This window comes from Scomber japonicus, chromosome 22 (assembly GCF_027409825.1).
Source record: "Scomber japonicus isolate fScoJap1 chromosome 22, fScoJap1.pri, whole genome shotgun sequence".
NCBI lineage: Eukaryota > Metazoa > Chordata > Actinopteri > Scombriformes > Scombridae > Scomber > Scomber japonicus.
Window position 1 is genome coordinate 13,715,609 of NC_070599.1, and position 23,852 is coordinate 13,739,460.

Here is a 23,852-nt window from a genome sequence, read left to right on the forward strand (position 1 = left end):
CCTTGCGACGATGATTGAATGCGTCTATTGTTGATTATTAGCCCTGGATCATGAGCTGAAGCTCAGGGTTGATTGTGTTTGTCTGCAAATATCAGCCTTTAAGCTTTGCTGCCATCTACTGTATTTTCAATGACACTGCAACGTGTGTTTTATATGTAAGGTATATTATACATTTGTTTTTAATAGTATTTACAAACCAGTGTTTCTACATAAATCAGTATGTTAGTAATACAGATAATTATGAAATGAACATGAATACGAAAAAAATGAAAAAATAAGGAAGTGTTTGACCTGTTTGAGCCTTTAGACATCAGGAAAGCAGACTACTCTCATTATATCAATTTAGTCTGTAGAAAATAAATATATGTCCTGTTACTTCTCATGTCACTCCTTTATGAAAAAAATGTAAGAATTCAGTAATTTCACAATTTAACATTGACACACTGCACATATTTTACTATTATTGCAGTATCACAGTGTCTCCTGCAGAGTGCAACACCTGCCTATGAATGGTAACGGTTCAGTTTCCTGTGTGTGCTTATTGGAGGAACAGCATAAGGTTTTAATATTCCTCTAGAAACTTATTTAAAAAATATATATAGATATAATGAATTACAATATTATTATATGTTAAATTATAATTAAATAATTATTAAAAATACAATTCAATTATTATGTTTATGACTTTCAAATGAACCTGTATAGTGTCATAATATTGAAGTCAGTATGAGTCAGTCAGAGAGACAGATGTGTTAATGGGGGTTAATAGTGTCCCCTGCAGCAGCTGAATGGAGCATGAACCCCATTGCCTAAGTGGGATTTGAGGTTTGTCAAGTCAGTTGTAGTTCACAACGAAAAAACAGGAAATTGATACATTTCCTGTTTTCTGAATAAAATGCAGGGTGCACTTTCCAATGTATGGAAATCATCTCAAAAAGCCCTACTCCCAAGTTTCTATTCCAACTCACTGCAGAAAGGGTTTTGCATATATTTTCTTTTTCAAGTTTTCATTAGTCTTTGAAATGCAGTATTAGTAGTAATACTTGACTTGTGGCACTTAAATCAGACCACTCAGAGACTGAAGATACTTTGTTTCTCACTCACAACACCTTTAAAAACACTCTTCTTTAATGCATTCAGAAAGATTGTCTCTTCATCAGGCACAGGGGCAAAGTGGGTAATTACCCCACAGTTCCAGAAGTCCAGAGTTCTAAAAACTTCCAGAGCAACTGTGTGTTACCTGGTTTGTGCTAATTCGACTGAAAGTATGATTTGGAAACATGCACTAAAGCACAATGTCAACTAACATGGTAAGACCTTATTTTCTGGCCATGACTTGAAGATGTGCTCTATTTATATTGTAATATGGTGATTTTATGTTGCATACTCTGAAGTTGATTTGTGTTTAATCAAATTAGCACATTGCAAACATATGGTCTGTGGTGTTCTAGTACAGAAAAACTGAACAATCTGTGCAGAGAAGGGAAGGAATGAGTAGTCAGTCCCAGTAGAGCATTTCTGCCCCAGGCCACATTCCACTGAAACTGCAAAGTTTATTTGACCACTAAGTTCCAAAACCATCAATAAACATATTCCTTCCATTCCATCCATTTCTATGTAGGCGTTACTTTTGAATTGTCCACTTTAAGCCAGGTTAGTGGAACATTTTAGAGACAAAAGTATAGTCTATATGTCTATAGTCTATAATAAAATGTCCATGTGTTTTTTTAACTGTTTCTAGTGCTCAGCAACTGGACTGAAGTAACTTGTTGATGAGAAATCTTTACATGGCTGTATCTGACCCTTTGTCGGATTGAACTTTCCTTAAGAAAGACCAAATGTGGTCTAAAAACATGCTATTTAATCAAATCTGTGGAGCTTATAGTGTGCTATCATCTCTCTTTTAATGCACACTCACTGAGCAATTTATTATCTAATGTCAAGTCAATTTTATTAATATAGTGATAACAGAAGTTATCGCAGGGCTCTTTTCACATGGAGCAGGTCTAGACGGTAATCTTTAATTAATAAAAGGCCCAAAATTCCCCCATGAGCAAGCACTTAGTGATAGCGGTAAGGAGAAACTCCCCTTAACGGGAAGGAACCTCAGACAGTAAGTAGGCAGCCATCTACCTTGATCGGTTGGGTTGAGAGAGAAAGAGGGAAGGAAAGAAAGAGACACAGAGATGCACAGCAACAACAACAATAATAATAGATATATGAATAATAATACTATTGGTAGCAGTGGACATCAAGCTGGACTAAGGGCACAGCAGGTGATCGGCAACCTCTGAGACGAGAAAACCTAAGGAGATGCCAAACCAATACATCCATATAGCCACAAATGTTCACAAAATTTCAACTTGTTAATCATGTCACTGATTATGTATCAGTATTAGATATGGGTGATGGTGATGTACCGGACTACATTATTCAAAACTGTCCCTAAGATTTGTCCCCCTGTGGACAAAATGAAGGACCAGGGCCTGAATACTAAACAAAATGAAGAATATCAACAAAAACTGGGGGGGGGGGGGGGGGAATTATAGCAGAGATGTTATATTGTGTGCATTAAATTACACAGGTGTTCCTAAAAAGTGCTTGGCCATTGCCATGACAATACAAGTAGGCTATAAATAGAAATATAAAATACACTGTAGACTATATACAATAACAACGTGGAAGTGCAACATTCTCATCATTTTCTAATTTGCGTTTGTCCTCAATAAGAAAAAAATTATCCACAAAATATTGCAGCGGGGACAACACATGTTCAAATCAAAGCACCTTCATTTTCAAAGACTCTCCCGGAAGCGTCGCACCTCAATCCGTGTGACTTGACGCTGGTTGAGTTTTGAAGGAGAGCGACTCGTCTCGGCTCCTTGAGAGAAAAGTGAGCCCGCGTTTCTTAATTAGACTGTAGCCTGTCTTTACATCAGCTCCGGGAATGCGCCTTAAAACATAGTTAATACACAGTTAAGAGTGTACTTGATATTAATAATAATTATAATAATAATACAAGGACAGAAACATTGGACGTGATTGTTTCTCCTGGATGCGCGTGAAGAAGTGCACCTGGCTCGCGCGGCTGGACTGAATTTCGTGCCTTAGCCTCTGAGAAAAAAAAAAAAAAAAAAAAAATTAACTTTGTGGAAATATGTAACTGTGACAAATGAGACTGTAACATGGATCAGTCGGCTACTCTCGACATAGAGACGCTAAAGGTAAGTATAATCACGCAAACATGTTGAAATGTCTTTAATTAGAATAAATAATTAACAGGTGGGACGGAAACTAGGCTAAGTATGCAACACGCACGCGAGGTTGAACATTGATTTCTTTTTACGTGGATACATGGATGATGTATGAGTATGTATGAACTGTTTGTGAATGACTTATTTAGCAATGGTGTTGTTTTATTCAGCAGTCCTAACTGGGCTTTCTCATGAGTCCTCTCTGCAACAGGTGCACCCACTGCTTCAATTGTTTCAGTGAAAAATCTCAGCTGATGAAATATAAATGTAAACTGTCTGCTCACTCTATGAGGCTTGCAGTGGTTGCATCTCTCTCCAGGCAGGAATGAGATGATTAATAACCACTGACCAACGCTCAAACACCTCTGAAAAGCTTGCCTGGAGTTCTTTACATATCTCACTCTTGCACTATACCTCATATTCTATGCTTCTTCCTTGAGGAATCGCAGTAATGTGACAGCCTATGAATATTCTGCCTGCATGGTTTCTCATTATCATTCCAGTCTAGCAGGGGAGGCAGTAACCTCTTGGTACAGTGTGTGCATCTCGTCTCCGTGCTGCAGTGCAAAAAAAGCAGCTTGGTGTCAGAAAAACCCACACAGCAGAGCTGCTGTTTGGCTGTGCACTCATGTCCATCCATTGGCCCACTCCACACACACACACACACACACACATACACACACACACAGCTCTGGGCTTAGTGGTTGGGTCACGCTTATCAGTGAAGAAATCACCCCTGCTCACACTGGCTCTGAACTGATCCAGCACTTCCCACTCAGGAGGGACAAGCCTGCAAGTTTTCTTCAGCTCATTTGTCACGTTTAATTGGACTTTTTTGAATTCTAGGGAGTGTACGAATCCACTCTCTCCTCTAATTGAAACAGAGGCTTTGTCTAAGATGCTTTGAGACATTATTTTTGTTGATAATGCTGTGTGCAGCCTGGCACTTCCTCTGCTCGCTCCATCGGCTGATGAATGCAAATGACGCCTATGGGGTGCTGTCCAAAATGGCCCTGTTGGCTCTCCAAGGATTTACTAGGGATTAGCAAAGGAAAGCTAGTGTACTGTGGAGAAGTGTCTGTCTGTTTACATCAGCAGTTTGTCGTCTACTTTCCTCATGCCCTAGCCTTCAGGCAGGAACTGAAAGAGCTGCAAACATTTCGAGACCAGCTCTCCACATTACTGGATGATGCAAAAGGTCAGAGTTGCAGCATGCCGATAAGGTTGGCTTGTTGCACACTTTTGTGTAGCTCTGTACAAATATTTTTCATCAAAGTGCCATCAAAAGCAGAGCCGCAAAAGGAAATTCTCTCTGAAAAAAACCTCTTCAAACAGTCTGTGATGTTCAATCTTGTTGGCTGTGTGCTCTGATTGAACAGCTGCGACCCTCCGTTGTGTCGGACATATTGGAGATCTTTTGATCCCCGCTGCTGCCGCGCTTTACAGTAGTGTTAGCTTGTTGCACCACCATCCGTCCATCCATCAAGAAAGGGCAACCGCTCTGCAAAAAAGAGGAGGCTATTGATGAGCTCTATTGTTACTCCACCAGAGATGATCGAGCCACAAAAATTGGATTTCACATCTTAGGTGGAGAAACTATTGACAGCAGCACCCTCACTTACATGTTTGATTGTCACATCAAGAAAAATGTGACATGGTTACATCTATGCATTGAGTTGTACATTTGAAAAGTCTCCGTCTCTTTGATTGAGTTTACTGTCTAACTGAAAAGCCCACAGAACCAAAATAAAGAGTTGCTTTAACACCTTATGTCAGACATGTGCCATGATTGTATTATGTCTATTGGTTTTTCCTTGTTGCTGCTGCAGCGATTGTGCGGTTCATACAGTACGCAGGCCTGATGAGTGCAGGCTTTTTCAGTCATTAGTGTATCTCAAATGTTTTCTTACCTCCTGCCGTGGCGGCCCTGTGGGACTCCTGTGGCACTGCTGAGCTAGAGAGCGCAAGCCGATTTGCTGATTAACATTATCAGGCATTAATAACATCTCATTTTCTTTCATTAGGGGCTTCCCAGCTGCATTTTGCTGCCTCTGCAGCATGTCACTGTTTGATCAAAACAGCATGTAGAAGATCACCCTCTACGCTAATTGGTGAAGATGAGGCACACTGGCAGTGGGTAGAGACTGCTGGGTAATTGCTTGCTTTGGCTGTATCCAGCTGTAATGTCTGTCGTCAAAGCTCTTAGGACTCCTTTTCTTGGCCAACCACCCCCAAGCAGAGAGGAAAGTGACACAGTCAGATCATAGCACAAGCTTAAAATGGGTTGATGGAATATCATGTGCAAACAAATATGGCCGTACAACAAATCCACAAGGACTTTCCCAGCCCAGCGCAGTGCGTGATCGACAGAGATCAGTGTTTTTATTGTACCTTTTAGAGAAGCAAGTTACTGTGTAGGTGTTTGGCTTCTATGAATAGAAACTGTATGTAATCACGACTTGGGTTGTAGGTGGTAAACCATCCGTGGCTTTGGAGTTGATCCATCTGCTCATGCTAATCTGTTGACATTTGTCTTGAGTGCACTAGAACATGTTTTGATCATTTCAACGCAGATAAATGTGAATAATTGTGCCCAAACAGGTTTGGATGAGGATTCTCAAACAGTGGGGATCAGAGTACATTTTCCAGTCCAAGCATTATTTTGAGTAGAGAGAAAATGACTCTTCTACAAAGTGCTACTTGACTGTTTTTTGGGCCTGAAAGTTTCTGCTTGTGCGCTTGTTGACATGGTTTTATGTTGTCGACTGCGTCATTTACTGTAATGAAGCTAGAGCTGCAAATATCTGTGTTACAATGCATTGATATACTCATTAATATAGTTTCCCCATTAAGGATCAGAGTGCATTTTACTTTCCACAGCAGCTTCATTCTCTCAAATATGACAAACATTGAAATGATGATGAATTATTTTAAAAGAGAGAATGCAGCTAAGGTAGAAACAAACACAAATAAATAACTCTTCATCTTGAGTAACTTTTGGAGATGTGAAAAGGAGCCCATTTGCCAAGAGGGAAAAAAACAACAGAAGAGAAAAGCAGAATTTAGCTTTTTATTATCATTCATGTGGTGACCCCTTAGTCTCATCTTGCAAGGGTCCCACCCCCACAATGTCACTTACAGGGTGTAATGTTTTTTTGTAATAAATCACTGCTTGATATTTCCTTTCGAATGTTGGCTGGTTTCTCATTTGTCCAAATTAAATACAGTTTGATCCAATTTTTATTGAAGATTTAACTAAACTCTAAAAAGGATTTTGATTTAGATTGGTTGAATGTCTAGTAAGAGCTCATTCATTAATGTAGCTGTAGCTTTCAGTTTAATTACATGGGATTTGGGTGATTTATTGAAAATTGTGACATGAGTGAATTTAAGTAGGAATTAATTGGATTTTGTTGTACAGTCTTAGACAGTTGGATCATACAACGTTAAGCAACCATCTGCTCCTACAGTGACCTTTTAATTCACCACTACTCCTGTTTTCTAATGACTATCAGGAGTGTCACCAAAGAAGTGCAAAATGATTAATTGTACAAGTTGAAATTGTTCTACCTGACTTGTGGACATGTGATTATTCAGCCTCTTTCAGCCAACTCCATTGTCTCATAATGTGTTTGCATATAAAGCTGTAACTGTCAGACCTAAACTGATAAATTGGGACCCAACATAGTGTGACATGCATGCACACAGCTTCTTTAGCAATCAATATTTTGTTTCTTAAAAGTCAAAGTTGTTTCTCACACCCGCTGCAGTCGGACACTGCCATCAGTCTAAACAGCCAGCGCGGCGTTCGTGAGAGTCAGCTGTGCCCGGCATGCTGAAACGACAGATTGACAAAACGCCAGCTACTATGCACTCCTCCATTTGCTCTGTGAATAAGCGAGCTTTAGGATGCGTGACTCGACTGGGGTAATATATGCATTGAAACTCTTGCAAAGAAATCACAGGATCCACTTGCGTCGAGAACAGCGGGGTTGCCATAGAAATTACAAGTGCTGACGTTTCCCCTAGCAACAGTGGAATTAAAACAGACTACATCTGTCCAGCAGGGGTATTTCTGTAAGCTAAACGATTGGGTTTTTTTTTTTTATGCTAATAAACTGACACAATGGTCTGTGTAAGTTAGGTGTCTCTCAGAGTGTAGTTAAGTGTAATGATGTAATGTATTGCATCTTGAGTGCTCAGTAATAACTCAGTCATTGGTTTTACTGTGTAAGACTTCTTCTTCCAACACTGTGGAAAGTAGTGAAACTTCTGTGACCCTGCACTGAGACTTTATGTTCGGCCTTTGTGTAAGCACCTCTCATAATGCCTTTCGCCCCTCAGCTGTATCACTGGTTAAATTGGAATCGCTGACATTTCTAGGCCAGCGATATGGGTCATTTGTATTTGCCGCAAAGTCGCAACATCCATTTGTGAGACATCTGCCACTGCCGGCAGATGTGACCCGAACTGCTCGTCCAAAGAAAACAGTCACTTAAGGAGTGGACTCAGTTGTGTGGCAGTGCTAAACCTGTGGGAGGACTCTTGTTAGATGCCACGTTTTAAGAGCGCCACCCTGCATTATGATAGTTCAGGTGTAATGATTGTCCAATCATACATGCTCCTCCAAGGAACACTGTGCATGATGGAAGCTACAGAAAGGATTTGGAGGCTTCAGGAAATGGCATAAATATTATATTTTGGTGGTTTTGTAAATTTAGGCAACTGAAATCTAATCTATTGACATTTTATTCTTCTAGGAGTGTTGTTGGTTACTATTATTGGTTTAATTTAATAGCCAATGGACAGAAGAATAATTGCCAACTGTTTTTGATAGTTGTTTAATCATTTCAGTGCTTGACATTCTCATATTCTAGCTTCCCAAATGGGAGGATTTGCTGCTTCTGTTTATCAAGTATCAGAGTAAACTCAATAACTTTGAGCTTTGACTTTTAGTCAGAGAAAACAAGACATTTGAAGTTTGTCACCTTGGGCTCCAGAAAGTCGTGATTGTCATTTTTTAACTAAAAGAAACTAAAGAAAATACTTCTTACTTGTAGCTGGTGATATAAATCCAAGGTTGCAACGAATGATAACATTATCATTACATTATTTTTTTTAAATTAAATAATGATGTTTAATTCATGTTTGGAACAAGTTGCTGTGATTCTGTGGCTGTTTAAACAGATATAATGTGTACTGCTTTCCCTCTGTAAGCATGCATGTACTGATAGGTTAAACAGATATCAGGATAGTTTCTTTCACTATTTAAAGCTTGGTCGAGTTATTAAGTTCCGTTATGGAAAAGTCACGAACTCAAGTGAGCTGACGAGTCTTTGCTTCCTGTGCTGCAGTTAATGAGAGCCTGTCAGGAACACATACAGTCTAATGATATCTGCCATCAGTGTGTATGCTAATGACATGCTGAATATGAAGAAAGCTTGTGGAGCATGGATCCTGACTTGACATGTGCATGCATTATACTCACTGGAGTCCCTCTGGGAAAGACTGTGCACAGGTGTGTCAATTATGGATGTATGTGTCATGCAATTAAAGCATTCTGCACTGGAACAATAAATTAGTTACTCCTGTGAAAGTATGAGACACTTTTAAATCTGATAATAGGTGGATGCCATAAAACATTCTGCAGCTGCTGGGCATTTTATCTTGGTTTGCACGACCAGGTGCTTTGCTTTATTCATTATCTATGCAGGAGAGTGGTAAGGCAGGCCGCCTCGCTATGAATTCATCCTGACAACAGCTGAGCAGAACAGTTCAGAGCTCAGCCAGCCTTGCACCCCGTGATGGGGAGTTTCACACTGTCAGCCGGCAGACACGATTGGGTGGAGAACAGCAACTGCTCGCCCTCGCCTGGACAACCACACTTGACAGACATCATCCTCTCTGATCTCAGATCAGAGCTCACATGTAGCAGGTTCTTGGAAGCTGGCAGGCACTTAGTTACCCAGTCAGGTTGGAGAACATTTTTCTGGCACCAAATTGGCCCTTTGTTTTATAATCCACCTCCAACTTTTATTAGTACTGAGTGAAAGAAAAAACGTCTGTCATTTCTTCATAATGTGGAAATTTCTTATGTGCTTTAGAGATGCCTTTCAGTTAGCAAAAAAAACATTAGTGGGTTGCCTTGGTTTTAAAGCTCGCCCATGGCAACTGTCTCCATGAGTTTTATATGTTCTGCTGGATGCAACTCCATAAAGACTGTAGTGTGCGTGGCATGTGAAATATTTTCCTGTGAAACATTGATGGGCAGTAACATTATAAAGATATCAGCCCCAAAGGAAGCAGGAAACTGGTCAGCTGCAGGATGCTGCCACAACCCAATCCAAAATGGTAAGAACTGGGTTCCCATTCAAAAATGCTGATTTCGGTTCTGCTTATCGATACCTAAATGTGAGAACTCTTTATTACTGCAAACAAAGGCACAGGGACCCAGTTTGACAAAATGTCAATAAGTAATTGGCAATGGGAGAAAAAAAGCTGATGTGTTTATTAAATCCATAAATCCATACATGATCTTAATTATAAAGAACAGATATAATCAGAAATGTCAAGGAGCTTTCCTTCCAGAACTTTAAGTTAAATTAATCACCCTAGTAACCAGATTTAGCCTCATATTTCTGTTTATTACTTTGACAAAGAATGGCTTTTCCACTCCCAGGCCAGTTATTCCCACAGCTAACTTGTAATCGATGAATCCCGACTGAATCTTGACTGATGATCTCCTATACCAATACTGGAATGAAACACACACGCTTTTTTTCCAGAATGGGCCTTCTGATCTGGTATCTCTTAATAAAATAAAGTCACCCAGATGACCTTGTCTTTTAGGCACAGAGCTTGATGGATTACTTTACTACCAGTTCAATTTCTAGAAGTATGTAGGGGCCGGTGTACCCAGGTATGTCATTACAAGAGTTGTAAACAATGAAAAATAGTAATTTCCTCTGAATAATTCTGCAACCCAGATTTTAAAAATGTTAAAAGTGGGTTCACAGTGTATTACAGATTGAAGTAGACCCTTCTCACTGCATGTAATTACCAAGCATGAATGTTTCAGCTTGTGTAATAATCAGCTTACATTCATATTTAGTAGCACTGCTTTTCAAAAAATTGTAAGATAACACAGTCATGCCTCTGCCCAGAGTCATTGTTAGTTGTGCTTTTTTTCAAGTTAATAACTACTCCTGTGTGTGTGTGTGTGTGTGTGTGTGTGTGTGTGTGTGTGTGTGTGTGTGTGTGTGTGTGTGTGTTTTTCAGATTACCCAGGAGCAGTTTATTCTTGCGTCCCAGTCGCTGCACCTCCAGCGACCAGGCTGTGATGCCGTCTACCCGGTGGGTCTGTACGGCTGGAGGAAACGATGCCTCTATTTCTTTCTGCTGCTGCTGCTGGTCACCATGATAGTTAACATGGCTCTCACTGTCTGGATCATAAAGGTCATGAATTTCTCAGTGGTGAGTACAGTGCTACATCCTCCGAGTTAATAAAGTTGAGCAGTGAGAGTGAGCAGACAGTTATGAATCTGGAATTGAACTGTGGAGACAGTTAACATCATGATACACATATTGATTAGTGAATGTGTGTTTGGCTGCTGTGTTATGAATTCATTTGAGACAACAGTTGGTGGAAGACTTTTTACAACTACTGACAATTAGACTTTTGTGGATAAAGATCCTACTAACTTTCTATAGTGACCCGCTGGCCCTTAAAAAGCCCAAGCCCAAGGTTATGCCTTAATATTTCTTAGTTTTGCTCAACCAACCATCTATAAGCCATAGATATTATATTTTCAATTAAACAGAATTGAGAAATTATGGTTGACTTATTTACTGTGAGTATCATTTAAAGATGAGTTCACTGGAATAAAAGAGGTGGTGTGTGTTTAATTTAAAAACCCTGATATAAGTTCAGTACTATAAATCGAAGAAGAAGAATTGGAATGTCAGCTTAAGCAGCATGACTTAAAGAAAAGTGAAATGCAGAAATACTGAGTCTTTAGTTGAGGTATATTGTGATCTCTTTGTTTAATCCTATTAAACTCTTACAGACTATATATAGCTTACCACTAGCCCTCTAAAGTTGCATAGTTTAAGTAATCAATAAAAAGCTTAGAAATGTGTTATTTTAGGTCCAAGTACTTTCCATCCAGTGCGCAACAAGACTTGATACCAAATTACATTTTTACTGTGTTCTTATGACAGTGTAACATGTATGTCCAAGAAGGAATAAGAATGAATGATAGTGTTAATGTGCATTTGACTACTTTACTGTCTGAAAGTTTGTCTGGAGGAAGTTTGAGTTCACATGCTACATCTTATTTCACAGTTTTCAGTTGTACGTTTAGATCTTCTTTTTTTTGTATCTTTCTCCTTAGTGTTGACTTTCAATACTAATCCTAATGTAAACCCTGGTGTGAAGACTTTTATTCACCATACAAACACCATCTCTTATATTGTGTGCTTTCACTCATCTGAATTTGATGAAGAATTAGAAAAAAACTTGGCAGCAGCAGCGGCTGACACAGGATGTGTTCATCTCCAGCAAAAACCAAACACACAGACTGCCGCGAGTCCCTGTGACATTTTCAGGGACGATGCACACAATTTACCATTTTGTCAACAAACCCTGATGGCAGCATCTCCCCCCCTGTGACGGATGCGTCCCCTGGCTATTGGCTATCACTCCTCTACTTCTTCGCCTCTCATCAATCTGTGTCACGAGCAAAAGACCTTATCAGTGCTGTTGGTGTTGCTCCACAAAATGTACTCTGCTGCTCCCCATCTCTCAGAACATGGGCAGCTCAATAAGAAAACATGTGCCAACCTATACCCCCTTCTACTGGAAGAACAGTACTGTACGTTCTGAGCTGCTGTTTGCCCTTCTGGGTTTATTTGTCACTGACAACCATTTATTGAAACTTGAAGGCTATTGGAGAGAAGTTCTCCAGATTACTGCCACAGCCAAAGACTTTTAGAAGTTAATCTGAACTCCTGGTCCTGTATACAGTAAAGATTTATGATTTAATGTCAGTGGGCAGTCAACCAATAAAAGGTCTGACCATTATCCCACAAATGGGACACCATCTTAAAGAAAAGCTGCCAGGAAACATAGATTGTCAAATTGTTGATTTAAGCAAGAGTATGACCCACATGTTGGGACACATCACACAAACATGAACCTGATGAGGGCTACTGCTACCATCTGGTGTGTCAGGTTAGGACGTCATACACCACTCTTATCAAGGTTCTTATGAAGAAGAGGCTTGTTTAAACTGTAGCTGCAGCCAAAAAAAAAGTCTGTCTGCCAAGTAAGAAGTAGTTTAAAGAGGCACTCCAGTGTTGGAAAGCTCACAAGAGTCTGCTGCTTTAATTTTTTAAGGAAAAAAATCGAAATGAAATGTCCTGACTTTTAGTCACTGCTGTAGGTCAAGCTTCCCATTATGCAACCAATATCATCTGTTTGTTAGACTCTCTGCCTGGTAAATTGCAGGTTGAAACATACACAGTCTACTACCAATCTGAAGTCTCCAGGGTTATTTCATCATACTTTAGACAGCTGTTCCAGTTTGACAGAACACATAATAAAACTGTTTTTACAGGCTGGGTACTAGTCAACATCACTAGTAAATTGAGCTTCTCCTGTAAGATCGATAGGGTTCTCCTTTGCTCAAGTCTTGTTTTCATGTTCATGGCTAAAATAAAAAAATCTTGCTAGAGTTGGAAATCGCACATAAACATTATGTCCTCCAAGGTTAGAGGAAATGTGTTCCTAGGAGTTTGAGATATCCTGCGTAGAGGACAACAAAGTAACAGTGACCGCTTAATCTCTTTGGCAGCATTTATAAATGTTGTGCTTTTCATGCCTGCCTCCCCTCCTAATTCAGCGGAGGCAGCATTCAAAGCACACACAAACATTGCTCAAATTGTACAAAAAAAGCATTTCTCATTGCCCTTCCATTGTGAACAGAATATATTTCACAAGCACGCTTAGATGCTTAACTCCACCGGTCTAAAGATAAGCCAGGTGGGTTGTTTTCATTTCTTTTTAGTTCTCCTTTTTGTCTGGGTGACATATTAAACTTGATCTCTACATGCACCATCGCTGACACCTCGTCCTCTGCTCTGGATCAAAGTGTTAGCACGCAAGTAGCTTTTTAAAGCTCAACTGTGACGAGGCGGATCCACGTCATTCAAACAATCCACAACTCGTGCGTGCTTATTGACGATGCCGGGATAACCTTGGTTGTCCTCTTCAGCTCTGCCTTTTTATTTTAAAGCCTGGAGAACAAAACCTGCCAGCTTTTTTTTTTTGTTTTGTTTTTCCACTGCGCTGCCTGCATCTGTCCATTCCTCTCGCACACTGATGCCTCATCCAGGGCCTTCAGCATGTCACGATCGGACTGTTGTAACTCCCACCTACTCGTCTGACTGACTGCAGCATGTACCTGCCTGCCTGACTCTTCACGCCCACCTCCTCACCTCCATCTCAGCACTGGAGTAACTTTAAAGTCTTGCTGCTGACATACAAAAGGCACTTCCCCACCCTCCTCCTCCTCCTCCTCGTCTTCCTCCTCCACCTCTTTGACCTTGTCCTCCTGTCTGTCCCCAGTCCATGTATGATGGAACCCTCCTTGGCCGTAGTCCGCCTCTATAATTCACTACCTCCACCGGTAGACTCCTCCAACAAGACTCTCGGGGCCCATTTGTACACACATAACCTCACAAAGCTGCCCTCAACCTTCACTTTGCTCATTGTGGTGTGGCAAGACATCATCCTGTCCAATTTCTGCTGAATTATCTACCTACAAAATCAGGTCCAGAATGAATATACCACACAGTTGTCCAGTCATGCTTCATTTTATACAGGATTTGTGATTTTACATTTCCTGAATGTGATGCATTTCCAGCTGTTAAAATGTACTAATTCTGACTGTTTCCCAAGACTGTGTGGGTGTGCAAAGACTGAGCTTGACTGACATCTTCCTCACGCTCCCGTTAAGCTTTCTTGCACCACCTGCAAGAGTGGAACAAGTTACATCTTTATAATTGGCACCTTTTTTATATTCGTTGGTGACCGCACATATTTCCTAGCATATCGCAGCTCCACCCACCTTCAACCTGAACAAAGGTTTAATCATCCACATTTAACCAACAACACATGTGAGTGTGCAGGGGTTTGAAATGGTTTTAGAGGTAGTGAAGGGTGCATAATGATGTGTTCAGGACTCGGGCTTGATGTGGGAGTTAAAGTCAAGAGTTGAGACTTTAATTTTAGTCCAGACTCAGACTCCATCTCTAAATAACTGTTGAAAGAGTTGAAAAGAGATCACGTCAAGTTAAGTGCAGTTTGAATTACACCATGTATAATATAATATATATTACAATATCTACAGTTTCTACTAGTGCTACTACAAATGTAGAAACTACCTCTAAAACTACCAATGTTTCAATATGTATGAAAATACTGCATGTATGTAAAACTACTGCTACAGGTAGTTCTACTATGACAACAAGAGTACTGTTACTAACAATACGTATACTTCTACTGATATTATGAGGACAACTTCTGCTAACAAAACAAGTAGCCTACTATTGTTGAGTAATACTGCTATCAATATCAGTGCAACTATTACTACTACAAGTGCTACTACTAACAATACAAGAACTACTAGTGGCAATGTAAGTACAACAAATACTAACAAAACAAGTATCACTACAAACTGAGTGCTTGTGCTAACAAAACAAGTATTACTACAGACTGAGTGCTAGTGCTAACAAAACAAGTATTACTACAGACTGAGTGCTAGTGCTAACAAAACAAGTATTACTACAAACCGAGTGCTAGTGCTAATAAAACAAGTATTATTACAGACTGAGTGCTAGTGCTGACAAAACAAGTATTACTACAGACTGAGTGCTAGTGCTAACAAAACAAGTATTACTACAAACCGAGTGCTAGTGCTAACAAAACAAGTATTATTACAGACTGAGTGCTAGTGCTGACAAAACAAGTATTACTACAGACTGAGTGCTAGTGCTAACAAAACAAGTATTACTACAAACTTAGTACTAGTGCTAATAAAACAAGTATTATTACAGACTGAGTGCTAGTGCTAATAAAACAAGTATTACTACAAACTTAGTACTAGTGCTAATAAAACAAGAGCACCTAAAACAAAGGGTACATGTCCTTCTACAAAACTACTAACGATACAAGTACTACTGCTAACAGACTAGTACTGGTACTGACAATGAGTACATCTAATACTCACAAACTACTACTACTAATGAGTACTGCTAAGAATGCACAGCTACAACTAATGCAAACAATACAAGTCCCACTACACTAGCAATACAAGTACTACCACTAACTATGAGTACTACTACCAACAATACAAGTACTATTTACTGAGAATTACTGCTAACAATCCGAGTACAATAGATAGAAACAGTAAAATACCTACTACAACTGCTAACAATACAAATACTCCGACTATGAGTACTACTACTATTAATACTGATTACCACTACAGGTACTAACAATGAAATACAATATAACCACTACTATTATAGTACTAACACTACAAGTACTACTAGTACTACCTCTAATAATGTTAATGATAATAATAAAAATGATGATGATGATAGAGACAGCAGCACAAAGCATCCCATATGAATCTACATGAACATCTTTCTGATACTTTCATCCTTGAATCATTTTCATGAGTCTCTCAACATTCACATCCACAGCTGCCACATTAGCCTCGCTCTCCCTCAGTCGGCCTCCCCCTGCGAGCAGCCTGTCACCCCGGCACCGCTGAATGTCTGTGCCATTGTCACCTCGATGTCATGTCCTACTTCTGCGCTGTCACTCAGTGCTGCCTGTCCACGGGCCCGTCTGGCATGCAGCAGCTCCCGCTTTGCCTAATGCAGTCCAACGACATCAGGATTACATTTTTTATGCTCTCGGGAAGCTATAAAACCTTTTCAATTAAATCAGCAATGTTGTCAAGGATGGTATTAAACTTTTGTACATCAGCACTGCACATCTCAATGTCACTGATAAGCACCCTTGATCATGTTTCAGGACGGAATGGGAAACCTTCATTTAAACCAGGACGGGATTCGCCTTGAGGGAATCTCCGAGTTTCTCCTACCTCTCTATGTGAACGAGATCCAGTCCAGAAAGGTAAGTTGCTCCCTTTGCTCCCTCTTACTAACTTTGACTTTCATGTTGGTCAATACTCTGCAGCGCTGATGTTTTAGGAATAACTACTATCGACTGAAACGCATGTGAAAAGCTCTCCTGGAGAAAGATCTTGCCACAGCAGCTGACAAGCTGGTATTGATCTCTGTGTTGAGAAAGTTATGATCAATTCATTAACAACAAAGGCCAACTTCCTTCTGAGCTGAGAATTGACGATGCTTTGATGCCGAGACACAAACACAAGGTTACAAGAGATATTACAGACTTTCCCTGTCCAGTGCTCCTCTCCTCCTCCTCCTCCTCCTCCTCCACCTCCTCCTCCTCCTCCTCATTTCCTGTCATCCTCCAGCAGCGCACTATCAGGGCCTCCCATCGGCAGGAGATAGGTAATAGGCTGCCTCTCGGCTCCTCGCAGGCTACATACAACCCTATAGGACATTACAGACGATTACAGAGGGACCAGAGTCCCCCCGCTGGATTTCCAATCAAGCCCACGAGATAAATTCCCCTCTTCCACTTCCTCTCTTCCTTTTCTCCTCTTTGATGTTTAGTAGATTAACCAACACTGCTCCAGTGCAAAGTTGATCCAAAATTCCCTCTCCCACACGAATCACAGACGCTCAGTTGGATCATCCCCTTTTCAGTGATTAGGCACGGTGCAGAAAGCAATTTCAAGCACTGGAAGCCGAGGTTCCATGTAAATTTGATTTTTGAGGGACGTCGATGGAGGAAGAGGTTTGATAGTGGGTTCAATTTGCCACACCAGATTGAGAAACAACTTGGAATTGCCCTCTCTTGCTCTTTGATGTTCTAGTTGGAGCTAAATGTTGATTTAAATATAACAGTCGTGCACTTTAAGCAAAAGCAAACACCTCAAGGCCACAGCAGACGCCCGAGCCCGAACACAAGCCAATATTTCATCCCCCAGTGCAATACCACCTGCAGACATTTTTACTGTCTTGTTTTACAGACAGGCTGTGCAGTGGCCTCCTTATCTACTGGCACCAGAGATATTTGCAGGACAAAAATCTCCGTGGGTCACTCGATATTTCTCACCTGAGGAAATATGTCAAGCACTGAGAGAGCGAGCAGGGATTATGGTTATCCAATGAGTTTACAGCACAGTGCACAGCGCTGTTTCTCAGTCAGATAACCAGCATTGATCAATAAGCCATTACCACAAACAAACTGTAGTATACCAAAGATATCTTAACTTAAGATATAGTATGATTTTTTTTTTTACAAGCTGCTGTTGAAGCTGAACTCAAAGTAGCGTTCGTTTTACTCTCTTGGATCAATAAGTGCTTTGAATCTTCATCAATAGCTGAAGCGATAATCTGTGAATACCAAGTGGAAATAGCTCCCACTACGTTTTTTTTTGGTTTTGTTTCATTTTGTTTGTTTTTTTGTTTTTTGGCAGTAACTCTGGTAGCTGGCAGCAAACAACAGGCCTAGTAGCCATTTTAAATAAGCATTCCCCGTAGCATGTTGTGAAATGAGAGCACAGAGTTAACTTTGCAAAAATTCTGTTTACGTTGGTGGCACTCGCTATCTCCCCCACTTCCAAAAACACACACACAACAAATGTATTCTGTGGAGTTTTGGATTAACACTTTGAATTTAAGTCGCTGGTCAAAAGGAAAAAAATATGGAATTGTCTTTCCCCCCGGGTGCCACACATTATCAGGATTAGCATGTTTGTTTTTATGATGCATATTATATATCCAATTTGCAGTTAAATTCTGTGTTTGTCAATAATATCAATTCAGTGCATTTCAATACTTCATGAATCGCTACAAAGGCAGCAAAATGTTTGCACTAGTTTGTCAAACAGGTCAGCAAAATGAACAGGAGAGGGGAAAAAGCTTAAAAGTTTTGTGTGACATTGATAATAAATACATTATATAGATATTAAAGCATATATAACTCTACTATAATAATCTTTATTAAATCATAGTAGTTGTATTTTTCTAGAGACTTGTCTGGAGTAATGCAAAGAGTATTGTATTAAAATTTTGTGTAGTTTTTTTTTTCTTTTTTGCTGTTTCTGATTATTTTTCTATTGATCGATTAATGTTTCATCTCCTATAATGTTGCAGCAACAGCTGTTGCAAACAATCAAGGCTGAGGGTTTTTCAACATTTTTCTATATTAGTATCAATGCAATACTTGAGTTTTGGTACCAACAAAATGATAATAATGTTACGGCTGCTGTATGTGATTATTTTCCAATAATTGTTTTGTCTATAAAATACACTGGACCCTACTTTTGGTCATTGACACTTACTTGAGAACCTGGCCAATCAATCAATTATTGGCAACTGAAGGTTGTTCCCAAATGATTTTCAGTTAATTAACAAATCAGTAAATTAGCTAATCATTACAGCTCTATTTTATACTGATACTTTATTTTTAGAAATATAAACATTCTGTTAACATTAACAGAATAAGCCTCATGTCATTCAGCTATTTCATTTTGTCGTAATACAAATGAACCGTGTGGATAATAAGCAGCCTAAAGTAAGCAAAGGAATAAGACTGTGACTCCAACCAAAGCATCCAGTGTCATTTGGATCAACAACCGGGTTTGATACTTTTAAGGTAATAATAATAAGTAAATATCCACAAAGCATCAGCACCAAGGCTTCACACAACTGCTTCTCCAAACTACTGAATTCCTAAGAGTGTGCCTCTGGCAGGTGAGAAGTTCATTTCAAACACTTAAAAATTATATTCAAAAATGAAATTATTGCTTTTGGATGTGAAATGATGAGCACTGTGTGGCACCATGTTTGAAGTTTCCACTATTGGACACTAATTGGACTATGCACTCTCCATGTTATTATAGTTCTTGGTCTCTTTTTACAGCAGCTTTCAGCCACGCCCATACTGAGGTGTCTGTCAAAGCTGACAAGCAGACGAATGGATGGAATATTCTCAACATTATTTTTTTCTCGCCCTGGGGTCTTCTCCTATGCTTGCCTGTCTATCCCTCCACCCATTTATCTATCCATCCCTCCACCTGTCAGCTTTTACAGATGGCACAGTACAGGTAGACTTGAATCACTGTGTGCAAAAAGAGGCCAGCATGAAGACCATGAAAAAGATTGCACGAGTTGGTCATAATATCAAGTGTTTGAAATGCAGTTTACAACTGAAGGTTGAAGCATATGATTTCCACTTAACAACCTTTGAAGGCCACAATGCGGCTGTAATTTCAGGCATGTGAAATCAGTTCGACACTTGAAATTTCACCCGTCTGAAAGCCACAAAACAGCTGTAATTTCAGGCTTTTTGAAATCCATGTCACACTTGAAATTACAGCTTCCAAAGGAACGTTGCATTTATAATTTCAAGTGTTTGTGAAAACAGATGTTTGAACAGGCATTTCATACCCTTTTTTACTGTCTTTACAGGCACAACAAAGTGTACATTCAAGGACAAATTTGTTACATTTGAGCCTTTAGTGTTGCTGTCACAGTTGATGGCAGAACATCTTGGTAAATGCAGTTTTTTGGCCAGCAAATTTTCATTTTGCAAAAAAAAAAAAAAGCAATAAAAATCCTTTTTCATCAAATTGATACGCACTTGTGGAGATATTGTCTGTTTCTCCGACTTGCAGAGAGAAAGTTGTCTTGGCATTCAACTGAAAAAGCTTCTCATATTGTCATACAAAGTTCTATCTTTTGTATTGTTAACAGAAGTATAATAATAGCACCTACTTCAATTTTTGAGCAGGATTTATGTGAAGTAAGAGGGAACAGGGCAGAATCCACACACACCATCTGTTTTGGTAAACGGAAGATAAATGATTCAGTACACTGTATTTCTTTTTTGCAAGTCATATTTCATCTCATTGAGCCGATGCATCATTTGGTTTTCTGGTAGATTCTCTGACTGGAAAGGTATTTCACAAAGCATACAAGTCCCTCAGTTTAGTGCTTTGTCTCGGAATTGCTCCCATTTTAAACGTGCATTAGGGTAATGTCTGGTGCTTTGTAAGGACAACCAAAGTCAGAGAGAGATTTGATGAGCAGCAGTGATATATTTTAGAAGATTGGTCAGTCCGCTTAGATTTGTTGTTTTAGCGTTTTCTTCGAGGGACTTTTTTTAACCAATGTATTCCAGTGATTTTCAAGACATGTATTTTATTTATGTGAAGAAGTACAGGACCTGCTTTCACTGATTAGTTCCTCCTCTCTATTTGAACGTGCTCAGAGAAAAAAATCAGCAGCAAGCGGTGTTTAGCCTGCAGCCTCGGTCTGCCTTTGATTCGATTGCACATGGTTAAAACCCACTGATGCAAACAGTAGGTGAACATAAAGAGGGGGCACAAGGCCAGGGTTGTAGCTACAATCTCTGTACATCTGGGGTCTCTGGATTCAGCTGGGGTCTTCTAGTATTATCACTGCTTTTCACCATATTATTGATGACACTGTGGAGGTCAGCTTTGACAACTCTGTCGCTTCTGGGCAGTAACAATCTGCTGCTTCATTAGAGAGCCACATAAAGGCCTTTGAAAGTCTGTGCATATCATACTAAATATATGCATAGTGAAAACAAAGAATATTAAGAATATAACCAAGTAAAACTGTCAATTTATGATTATTTTGACATTTAACTCTTTAATTTCTTTATATTATTCACCTCTGTGTGGCACAAGAGAATAATATAAAGAAAAGTGAAAACTGTAAAATTGCACCTTTTGCTTTAAATGTAATTGTCTGCCTCAGTCTGATAAACAATGTAGTATGAGGCAATACGGTGCCCAGATACAGTTAATCAAATTTCTGCTGTTCAGACTGTTGGCTCTCGTTATCGTCTCCGGGGACCCTGACTGATCTATAAATAGCATCGGATGCAGGTGTATCTTTACTGGAGTGAAACTTCTCCCTCACCAAGTCTCACCGACTCGTATTGGATAAGCATGACAAAGCCAGTTGAATTCAAGTCTGCAGAAGAGAGCTAAAAACCATCCACTTGTTTAATTGTGACGGTTAAAAAAAAAAAATCAAAGTGTTTCATAGAATATTGCAGCAGCAGCAGCAGCGGAGTCTCAGAGATGTGAGCATCCTTCAACCATCCTTCATTAGGTTGCACAAACCAATTTAATTTGGCTAACAGTATTACACTGAAATACTGGGGCATTTAATAATCAAAATATGGAATATGTCGGCAGCGTGTTAAAAAAGAGCGTGTAGGAGGATGGCTTGTTTGTTGTGAATTTTATATATATATGTATATATATATATATATATATATATATATATATATATATACACACACCTGAGAAAAGAAGAAAGACTTGTTTTCCTATTTCAGGGACAAACCTTTCTTGAATTCTAGTGTCTCACCCACCACCCACAGGGATTAACTGACCTTTTCAACCCTCCCAAGTTGGAGTTTTGACAGAAAAGGGGTTAAGCAGACCTACTGAAGAGGCCGTGGTTGACAAAGCTGGAGAACAGGAGAAATGACTGAAAAACAAGGCCACATTAAACAAGGACAGGAAACTCACACCCCTGTTGTAAATTTGAAGGACATTCAGTGAGCTTTCAGATCAGATCTTCAACACAGCAGGCGTAACACGGCTTTGTGATGAAGGGCTGATGCTGAATATAATAAAGAATAATAAATGAATATCTAAGATAAGCTAAAGCCTGGAGCGTACTTGACATCACTTTTTCTTTATGATGTATTATTAAGCCGTTTACCTATTAAATAAATACCTTCACATATCTAAGAAGTCGTATTACTGTGTTTCTTTGAAGCGAGAGACAGAGGTCAATGTTTAGAAAAGAACTTACGATTAATTTAAGAGCGATTAACTGATTAATTAAATGTTTTCCCCTCAGTGGAAGCGTGGAACCCCTGACGAGTGATTTAAACTATAAGTTGATAATCCTTCAAGCGTGTACCCAGCATGCAATGTGCCTGCTTGCAGTTATATTTAAAGCGGGAGAGATTGAGACACAATTATTGCTTTTTTTTTTAAGCTTGTGACATGTTTTTTTTTTCATGATATTTACAGTATGTGCTCATTTCAGTATGTAAATGAGATTCTGGCACAACAGTAAGATATAAATACGGTTTCAATTATTTTGAATGCAGATATTTGGTTGGATTAAAGTGGCTGGTTAAACCCCTAATCAGTACTCTCCTTCTTAAAAAGTCGACTTATATGCATTCATTTATTTTCCACTCACTTTCAGGAAGGTAGTAGTAGTATCACGTAAGATCTCTTTTTGTTTTTAAATAATTAAATTGAAGCAGTCTGCTGTGCTCTTTGTTTTGGCTGTGATGTTATTCATTGTATGCAGGGAAGCATCCGTTGCCTTACAGCAGCCATGGTAATTTTTCAGTCTGACGGGGCCCAGTGCACCTACAGCAACAGGCTCCATTTATGTGCGTTCACTCTGATCTGCACTTGACCTTCCTCAACAGGCGCAGTCACTAAAAAGCCTTTTATTTGATCCCAAAGAAGTGTTGAGGAATAAGCAACAGCATCTCAGTCACGGCCCCCTCAGGAAACCTGTTAAAGACCTATCAACTCTTTAAAAGGATACTTCAAATCAAAAACCTCAAATTGGTTCACGATCCTGTGCTTTCCGGTAATCCTTCTTTTCATGCTCTGTTTATTTTATATTGCGGAAAAAGAGAGCAGGGAAGGAAAAAGAAGAGAATAACCTGTTAGATAGTTCGATAGTTAGATAGTCTGCTACAATTTGATGCCTCTTGTGGGAAAGCATGAAGTTAATTAAAGCTAGACTCCATCGTAGAATACTTATTAGATATCATTGTCAAACTAAATGCTGATTAATGTAACACCAGCATTTTAAAAAGAAATGTCAAACTAAAATAAATGACTTTTAATTGAATTATGTTGATCCTTACACACATTCATGCTACTTTTGTGCAGTGAGTGAATTGTTTGCATTTTAGACGTGTGTATGGTGTAAATGAGTTCCCTTTATTAAAACTGTGTTAAAGCTGCACTCAACAATATTTTTTATGTTAACAATGGGTCAAATAAATGTCTGTGTCGCTTGTAGTTATGCACCCAGAGTGTTACTAACCATCTCCAATCAACATTATAGAGTGTTGTAGCATCTTTTAGCTCATTGTGTTATTTTTATAGCTAACAACTTTGCTGTTTCGGTTCAGTCTCATCGCTCTTATCAGCGTTGTTTCACAGACGGCAGCTGTTGTCAGTAGAAAAGCTCTGATAAACACACCGTACGTACACCAAACCAAATGGCAGGCAAATTTGGCAACTAGCTGGTGAACATAGTGGAGTGTTTAGCAGCTAAGGAGCCAGATGTTTTGCTCAGGTGCTGGTAGAGACCAAAACTGAGATAAAAAGCTGTATAATA

At 39.4% G+C, this 23,852-nt stretch overlaps 1 protein-coding gene across 3 annotated transcripts in view; it reads left to right on the top strand.

The window, feature by feature from the left end:
- Nucleotides 1-3,185: 3,185 nt before the first annotated feature.
- LOC128383326 (zeta-sarcoglycan-like) overlaps nucleotides 3,186-23,852 on the top strand; it is a 35,291-nt gene continuing 14,624 nt past the window's right edge. For 2 of the 3 annotated variants that reach the window (XM_053342943.1, XM_053342945.1), the window contains exons 1-3: nucleotides 3,186-3,224; nucleotides 10,533-10,727; nucleotides 16,360-16,461. In XM_053342943.1, coding sequence (XP_053198918.1) covers nucleotides 3,186-3,224; nucleotides 10,533-10,727; nucleotides 16,360-16,461 — 336 coding nt within the window. The remainder of the gene's footprint in view (nucleotides 3,225-10,532; nucleotides 10,728-16,359; nucleotides 16,462-23,852) is intronic. The other variant, XM_053342944.1, reaches the window with a different exon arrangement.